This window comes from Mustelus asterias, chromosome 22, assembly GCF_964213995.1.
Source record: "Mustelus asterias chromosome 22, sMusAst1.hap1.1, whole genome shotgun sequence".
Classification (NCBI taxonomy): Eukaryota; Metazoa; Chordata; class Chondrichthyes; order Carcharhiniformes; family Triakidae; genus Mustelus; species Mustelus asterias.
The window spans coordinates 76,693,834-76,702,849 of record NC_135822.1 but is presented as its reverse complement, the minus strand read 5'-3'; the positions used below and the strand labels follow the sequence as shown (position 1 = coordinate 76,702,849).

Here is a 9,016-nt window from a genome sequence, read left to right as displayed (position 1 = left end):
GTTAAATTTGAATTGGTTTGTACTTATTCCCCGGCAGTAGTTACTCAATTTATTAAGTGTCTGGCCTTAGTGTGAAATCTCTAGAAATTTAATGTAATGTTTCGCTTTGAATTAGGGAGTTTGGGTTAATCTTATGATTAATTGAAAGTCTAACTTCATTATTAATTTGATTAAGTGTAATTTATGTTCTGATTTAATTTTATCAGATGTGGCAACTTATTAGTTTAAAGTCATGTGATTGGGTTTATGAGTTAAAGGTGGGTTGTATGTAATTCGGAACATCCATGATGTTGAGGGGCTGAATGGCCTACCCCTCTTCCTATTTCTTATGGTAACGAGTATGAAGTGGTTAAAATGTTGATGTGATGTTGCTTCTGCAAAATGTAAGATTAGAGAAATTGAATTAATGAATAACTTATTTCAATTTTAAATACCACAATTTATTTCAATGTGATCACTTTATTTTTAAAACTGTGCAATTTGTTGGTGGGATGGGGGAAGGGTGGAGTTAGGAGGAGGGGTGTGGGTGGGGAAGAGAAGGTGTGGGTGTATTGGGGGTTGGTGAGTCTGCCTTATGCAAGTTCAGTTTTCTCATTCTTTCATAAAATACCCTAGTGCACATATTCCCCCCATGTGGACCCTCCAACATTATGGGATTTATTTATTCCTTACTCTTTTAAAACTGAACCCTTTAGTATGGACATTATTTTGCATTTGTTCAGCAGTTGTTTCTTGAAACCTTCCCCTTTTTTTTGCTGCATCAAACCTTCTCTTTCCTAAATTGCTTGTCGGCCCTTTGAGTGAGAAATGTGCTCATCCACCACCCCTGAGTCATAAAGGTTGGACAGATCTGCCCTAACATCAGGAGGTGCAGTATCGTCCTATCCATCATGTTAGACCCATGGCAGAAAGTGCCAATCCTGAGTAAATCCCTTCCTCGAATCAAGGGTCAGATTTTGACCATGTTGAGGGAACTTTACTTTGTATGTCATTCCTGCTGCACTTTTAAAGAGATGAGAAAGTGCAAAGAAAAATTTATTTCCTTAGTGAAATCCTTCAGCTTGGAACAGCACAAAAGACATGAGACATTGATTGCATAAAACCTTTAAGGATTTACTCTGCTAAAGTTGGGCAGTCCTTGGGGAAAAAATGAGGCAAATGGTGACTAACAAAGCAAATATGAACTCAATCTTATAAATTTTATTGGGAATATCGTACCCAACAATACATTCAATGAGCTACATCAAAACAGTAGAACAGAAAGCAATTTGACATATTTACAAAGTATCTGGAACTGAATGAAGAAATTGAGGCTTGTCCATTGGGATAAAGCTAATCTTGCAGATTAATACCCTTCAAAGTTTCTCTTTTACATTCATTTCTGTAGAAACAAAATCAGGGCAGCTGATATAATGGCAGGAAAACGACATTGGTTGATTTACAACAGAGGAGAAATTGTCCACAAAACATTATTATCCCTGCCGTTTTCAGTGACCTCACACTGTTAGCACCAGACCCTGCTGGGATCCCCGTAACCCCCTCTTCTCTGCTGAAGATTTATGTCTGAATACATTTGGCCCCTAAAGTTTGGCAGAAGAACATGGAGGTACAACACTGGTGTCCATACTAAACAATCTCATGCATTTTTACATAAAGACATATTAAAAATACAGAATTCTTTTATCAGTTTGAATATTTCCCTAGCACTCAGTCACTTTGTCGTGACCTCAGACTACAGGCAGTCTTAGGATATTGTTTTTCTGTTAAAAATATCCAATTTTGTAATTTAGATGATCAGAATACCCAACATGGCACAGTTATATAGGCAGTGAGTGACTGAGGTTTGCTACCAGGCTCTTCTGACTCTGCAGCACCGGCACAATAAAATGAAGCGTGGGTTTAAAACCTTCTTTCTTCACTTCTCCTGCCCGTTTTTACGTTCAAATGACTCACTCGCATGGTCAGTGACAAAGAGATAGTCTTGGGATTCAACTCCTTCCCAAGTGTGCTCATTTAAATGAGAAATGATAGCAAAGAGCAAGGAAGTAGACCAATCAAGCTCAACAAAATGTTCAATTTTCTGATAAAATGCTACTCGTAACAAGCAACTCCAATGTTGCAAAGTGCCTCCAAATCATTCTTGCAGCTGTTTTGTGGTCTCATCCAACACAATTAGTAACAATCTAAAAACAATGTAAGATTGAACTCAGAAATACTACACCCATTGTACAAATCCTCCATTCTCAGCCTGTAACTGAGCATCACTCAACCTGGAGACCTGCTGTAACCCGCAAGGACGCTTCAGGCATCATTTCGGCATTGTGATGAGATGTGAGTAGCACAATCCGTAAGGCACCCACTCCCTTGCTCGCACCTCCAATCTATGCAGACATTGCCCTGGCTCATTGATGCGACCCTGATAGAGGACCATCAGCAGACTGGATAGTCAGGACCCCACTAAACCACACAAACAACCTAACACACACAGTGCTACCTCACTTCAATCCAGCAATGGTCCACAACCATGGTATTGCAAACGGGAACTAAACTTGTTGTAAATGTCACATTCAGCTCAGGTCAATTGCATTGCATCTTGCTATCTTCCCTCGGTTCTGCCTCACTGTGAAGGTGCATTGGGGAGACGTAGATCTCCAAAAATTGGATATCAACCCAGGCAATCCATGACTGCATCAGGCAGCCACTGGAGATATACCACCTTAACACAGATCTACATTAACATCACAAGTAAAACCAGGCATAAGGGGAGGGATACAATCATTGGGGTAGAAACAGCAAGAACAACAAAAGGCAGCTGAAGTTAGACATTAATGGCGCATGGAAGCTTTTGACAGCTCTGTGTTGACCGTGGACAGGGGGAAACTCTCATAACTGTCCGAAGCCCCACCACAGCGACACCTGTATAGCATAGCCTTCACTTCCTTCTGGAAGTTGCTGTTGAGGAAACCATAGATGATTGGGTTGACACAGGTGGATAGCATAGCTGTCAGGTGACAGAGGGAGAAGATCAGGTTGTGGTGACAAATGGAGATGGCCTCATGGTCCCAATCGAAGATGGTGTTGAAGACGGTGAGTGGCAGCCAGCAAAGGCCAAAGGCTGCGACGATGGATGCCAACATGACGTTGATCTTCCGACTGTGGCTGACCCTACGGTTGCTGTCCCTCGCTCGGTCCACCATCTCCCGGCGTCTTCGAAGTCGCAGAAATATCCGGAAATAGCAAGTCAGCATCAGTAGTAGTGGCAAGCCATATTGGAAGACCAAGAGGCAGGTGGTATAGGCCAGCTTCTGTTGTTCTGAAGACCAGTGCTCAATACAAGCTGCATGGTCTTCAAAGGTGTCCAGGAGAAAGGAGATATTTATGTAGGGCTCGCTGGTCAAGACGTTGAAGGACACAAAGGGCAAAGAGATAAAGCATCCCACCAGCCAGCTGACGGCTACTGCCAAATAAGCATGTCGCACGGTTGGCTTCCAGCCAGTTGGGTTGATGATTAGTTGGTGTCTTTCCAAAGCAATCAGCACCAAGGACAGGATGGACACGGTCACTGACATGCACTGGACAAATGGGGTCAACTTGCAAAGTGCAGCCCCAAGAATCCAGCGGTCCATCATGGTATAGATCACTGTCACTGGTAGGCATATGGTGGAGATGAGGATGTCGGAACATGATAGATTGGCAATCAGGACATTGGTCACATTGCGCATCTCCTTCTGCCTGATGATGACCAGAACCAGGCACATGTTGCCAATCACGCCCACTGCCATCACTGCACTGTAGGCCACAACAAGGAAGGTGGTGCTACTCACTGAGTCAGAGCAGAACTGGAACTGCTCTGCCAGCAATGAAATGTTGGGCCAGGAGGCGGGATGGAATTTAATGGTGTGGTTGAAGTTCTGATCCATTCTTCAATGGAGACTGGCCAAACTTTGCCTCAATGTTACCCAAGATGCAAGTTCAGTGCAAGCCTTCGTCAGACAAAAATGGCAACTTTTTTCAACCCATCTCATGATTCTTCTCTGCTAGGATTTGAACTAAGATGAGCTCCTCAGTGTTCCCTCAGTTTTCTGGGCACCATCTGAATCCCCTGTATGGAAAATAAGGAATTGAGTCAAGTCAAGATTCACACATTTGCTACTGCACATGTCATGATGCCTACGCATTTAATATTGGCTGCCACATTAGTTGCAGCCCAACAGTGACAACACGTCAAAAAAAACTACATCGCCAAGAACACACTTTGATGTCCTGCATTGTGCAAGATATGGTACAAATATAAGTCTTTATATTTAAAATCTGGCCTCTGTGTACTTCCAATCAGCTTTTCCTGTTACAAATTCATCTGCATATTCTTAATGAAAATTTCCTCTGTCAGTCTGTCCACTTGTATTTTAACCACTAACATTGGTTCACAGGTCTAATTATTAATTATATCATAAATGGGGCCACAGGAAATGACAAAGTAGACAGAAAAATGAGGCAGAAAACTGGCACTGAATTACAATGTAGAGTGTGCTTATAAAATCCTTCTACAACCAATGCACTGGGATTGTCCCATACTGTTTACGGGGTCAGATAGGATGTACCCCAGGTTACTGTGGGAGACAAGGGAAGAGATTGCAGAGCCTCTGGCGATGATCTTTGCGTCGTCGATGGAGACGGGAGAGGTTCTGGAGGATTGCGGATGTGGTTCCTATATTCAAGAAAGGGAATAGGGATAGCCCAGGAAATTACCGACCGGTGAGTCTAACCTCAGTGGTTAGTAAGTTGATGGAGAAGATCCTGAGGGACAGGACTTATGAACATTTAGAGGAGTTTAGTATGCTCAAAAGTAGTCAGCACGGCTTTGTCAAAGGCAAATCGTGCCTTACGAGCCTGGTGGAGTTCTTTGAAAATGTGACTAAACACGTTGACGAAGGAAAAGCGGTAGATGTGGTTTACATGGATTTCAGCAAGGCGTTCGATAAGGTCCCCCATGCAAGATTTCTCGAGAAAGTGAGAGGGCATGGGATCCAAGGGGCTGTTGCCTTGTGGATCCAGAACTGGCTTGCCTGCAGAAGGCAGAGAGTGGTTGTAGATGGGTCTTTTTCTGAATGGAGGTCAGTCACCAGTGGAGTGCCCCAGGGATCTGTTCTGGGACCCTTGCTGTTTGTCATTTTCATAAATGACCTGGATGAGGAAGTGGAGGGATGGGTTGATAAGTTTGCCGACTACACGAACGTTGGTGGTGTTGTGGATAGTTTGGAGGGATGTCAGGAGCTGCAGCGTGACATAGATAGGATCCAAGACTGGGCGGAGAAGTGGCAAATGGACTTCAACCCGGATAAATGTGTAGTGGTCCATTTTGGCAGGTCAAATGAGATGAAGGACTATAATATCAAGGGTAAGACTCTTAGCAGTGTAGAGGATCAGAAGGACCTTGGGGTCCGGGTCCATAGGACTCTTAAATCGGCCTCGCATCATCATTTTATAAAGCTCTATTACGTCGCCTCTCAATCTCCTCCGCTCTAAAGAGAAATGCCCCTGCTCCCTCAACCTTTTCTCATAAGACCTACCCTCCAAACCAGGCAGCATCCTGGTAAATCTCCTTTGCACTCTCTCCAATGCTTCCACATCCTTCTTATAGTGAGGTGACCAGAACTGCACACAATATTCCAAATGTGGTCTCACCAAGGTCCTGTACAGTTGCAGCATAACCCCACGGCTCTTAAACTCAAACCCCCTGTTAAAAAACGCTAACACACTATAGGCCTTCTTCACGGCTCTATCCACCTGAGTGGCAACTTACAGAGATCTGTGGATATGAACCCCAAGATCTCTCTGTTCCTCCACATTCCTCAGAACCCTACCGTTGACCCTGTAATCCGCATTCAAATTTGTCCTACCAATATGAATCACCTCGCACTTATCAGGATTAAACTCCATCTGCCACAGAATGACCTGTTCCCGAGTAGGCTCTGTCACAAGCTGCTCCAAAAAAACCATCTCTTAGACATTCCACAAATTCCTTTTCTTGGGATCTACTACCTACCTGCTTTTCCCAGTCCACCTGCATAATGAAGTCCCCCATGATTATTGTAATATTGCCTTTTTTATCACCTGATTTATTTTCTGCCCCACATCCTGACTACAGCTAGGGGGCCTGTACATAACTCCCATCGGGGAGTTTTTACCTTTTTACCAACAGGGAGTTTTTACCTTTGTAATTCCTCAACTCTGCCCACAGAGATTCTATGCCTTCTGATCCTATATCGCTTCTTGCTTTCGATTTTACTTCATTCCTTACTAACAATGCAACCCCGTCCCTTGGCCCACCTGCCTGTCCTTTCAATAGAACACATATCTTTGGATATGAGGAGATGAGGAGAAATTTCTTCATCCAGAGAGTAGTCAGCCTGTGGAATAAGAACATAAGAACTAGGAGCGGGAGTAGGCCATCTGGCCCCTCGAGCCTGCTCCGCCATTCAGTAAGATCATGGCTGATCTTTTTGTGGACTCAGCTCCACTTCCCCACCCGTTCACCATAACCCTTAATTCCTTGCCTTCAAAACATTCAATGAGGTAGCCTCAACTGCTTCAGTGGGCAGGGAATTCCACAGATTCACAACCCTTTGTGTGAAGAAGTTCCTCCTCAACTCAGTCCTAAATCTGCTTCCCCTTATTTTGAGGCTATGCCCCCGAGATCTAGTTTCACCCGCCAGTGGAAACAACTTCCCTGCTTCTATCTTATCTATTCCCTTCATAATCTTATATGTTTCTATAAGATCTCCCCCTCATTCTTCTGAATTCCAATGAGTATAGCCCCAGTCTACTCAGTCTCTTCTCATAAGCCAACCCTCTCAACTCCGGAATCAACCTAATGAATCTCCTCTGCACCCCCTCCAGTGCCAGTATATCCTTTCTCAAGTAAGGAGACCAAAACTGGGCGGCACGGTAGCACAGTGGTTAGCACTGCTGCTTCACAGCTCCAGGGACTTGGGTCACTGTCTGTGTGGAGTTTGCACATTCTCCTCGTGTCTGCGTGGGTTTCCTCCGGGTGCTCCGGTTTCCTCCCACAGTCCAAAGATGTGCGGGGTAGGTTGATTGGCCATGCTGAAATTGCCCCTTAGTGTCTTGAGATGTGTCAGTTAAAGGGATTAGCGGGTAAATATGTAGGGATATGGGGTTAGGGCCTGGGTGGGCTTGTGGTCGGTGCAGACTCGATGGGCCGAATGGCCTCTTTCTGCACTGTAGGATTTCTATGATTTCTATGAGTTGTTTTTCCTATGAGATAGAACACATGTACATGACATGGAAAGATGAACTGAGTAATGAGTTAAATTCATTTTAAATAAAAAAGTGGATGTTGAAGGATTTGGAACAATTTTCAGCCAGGAAAGCTAAGTGGCTATTCCACTCCACTTCCCTCTGAGGTCCCTGCATCACAGATGCTAGCCTTCAGCCAGTTTGATTCTCTCCACACAATATCAAGAAATGGCTGAAGGCACAACACTCAAGGGCCCAGAGTCCTTGGCAATAGTCCTGAAGACCTGTACTCCAGACTAGCTGGGCCCTCGCCAATCAATTCCAGTACAGTTACAACATTGGCACCTACCCAACAATGTGGAAAATTGTCCAGGTCTGTCTGGTACACAAAATAAGAAGTTTAACAACACCAGGTTAAAGTCCAACAGGTTTATTTGGTAGCAAAAGCCACACAAGCTTTCGGAGCTGCAAGCCCCTTCTTCAGGTGAGTGGGAATTCTGTTCACAAACAGAGCATATAAAGACACAAACTCAATTTACATGAATAATGGTTGGAATGCGAATACTTACAACTAATCAAGTCTTTAAGAAACAAAACAATGTGAGTGGAGAGAGCATCAAGACAGGCTAAAAAGATGTGTATTGCCTCCAGACAAGACAGCCAGTCTGGAGACAATACACATCTTTTTAGCCTGTCTTGATGCTCTCTCCACTCACATTGTTTTGTTTCTTAAAGACTTGATTAGTTGTAAGTATTCGCATTCCAACCATTATTCATGTAAATTGAGTTTGTGTCTTTATATGCTCTGTTTGTGAACAGAATTCTCACTCACCTGAAGAAGGTGCTTGGAGCTCCGAAAGCTTGTGTGGCTTTTGCTACCAAATAAACCTGTTGGACTTTAACCTGGTGTTGTTAAACTTCTTACTGTGTTTACCCCAGTCCAACGCCGGCATCTCCACATCATGGTACACAAAAAGCAGGACATAACTAACCCAGCCAATTAACTGCCCCATTCCCCCGCCTCTCAGTCAGCAACGTGATGGAAACAGTCGTCAACAATACTATCAAACAGCCCTTACACAGCTCTCGTATTCAGTTTGGGTTCTGCCAGGGCCACTCATCCTGATCTCATTACAGCCTTGGTCTAAACATGAGCAAAAGTGCTGAATTAAAAGGGGAGATGAAAGTGATTGCCCTTCACATCATTTACTCAGTGTGGTATCAAGGGGCCCTGGCAAAACCTGAAGTCTATGGGAATTAGGAGGAAACAAAAACTCTGCTGGTTGGAGTTGCAAAAAGCAGTTTGGTCGTGGTTGCTGCAGACAACAATCCTCTGTCTCAGAGCATCACTGCAGGAGTTCCACAGGGTAGTGTCCTTCACACAAGCATCTTCAGCTGCTTCATCAATTACCTTCCCTGCATTATAAGGTCAGAGATGGGAATGTTTTCTGATGTACAATATTTTGTACCATTCACAAACCCTCAGAAACTGAAGTAGCTTGTGTCCATGTGCTGCAAGACCTGGACAACATTCAAAAATAGGCTGAAAAGTGGCAAATAATACATACACAACCTAAGTGCCAACAATGGTCATCTCCAACAAGACAGTGTCCAGCCATATTTCCTTAACTTCCAATTGCATTACCATAGCTGAATCTTTCACCATCAAATGCCTGGGTGTTACCTTTGACCAGAAACTGAACCGGACATGCATACTGTGGCTACAACAGCAGTTCAGAGACTGAGAATTCGGAGG

At 44.0% G+C, this 9,016-nt stretch overlaps 2 protein-coding genes across 5 annotated transcripts in view; both read right to left on the bottom strand.

Moving 5' to 3' along the window:
- Positions 1 to 1,094: 1,094 nt before the first annotated feature.
- The window catches only part of LOC144510206 (uncharacterized), a 91,922-nt gene continuing 84,000 nt past the window's right edge, over positions 1,095 to 9,016 (bottom strand). For 2 of the 4 annotated variants that reach the window (XR_013500584.1, XR_013500585.1), the window contains exon 6: positions 1,095 to 4,102. Coding sequence is in view for 1 of the 4 variants with exons in the window: in XM_078239699.1 (XP_078095825.1) it covers positions 4,064 to 4,102 (39 nt within the window). In the remaining 3 variants the exon portion in view is untranslated. The remainder of the gene's footprint in view (positions 4,103 to 9,016) is intronic. The other 2 variants (XM_078239700.1, XM_078239699.1) reach the window with 2 other exon arrangements.
- Positions 2,826 to 3,920, bottom strand: npy8br (neuropeptide Y receptor Y8b). The gene has a single exon (XM_078239706.1). The coding sequence runs from the start codon at positions 3,918 to 3,920 to the stop codon at positions 2,826 to 2,828; it is 1,095 nt and encodes a 364-aa protein (XP_078095832.1).

Coding starts and splice junctions, on each gene's coding strand:
- npy8br (XM_078239706.1), bottom strand. CDS start 3,920: ATGGATCAGAACTTCAACCACACCATTAAATTCCATCCCGCCTCCTGG.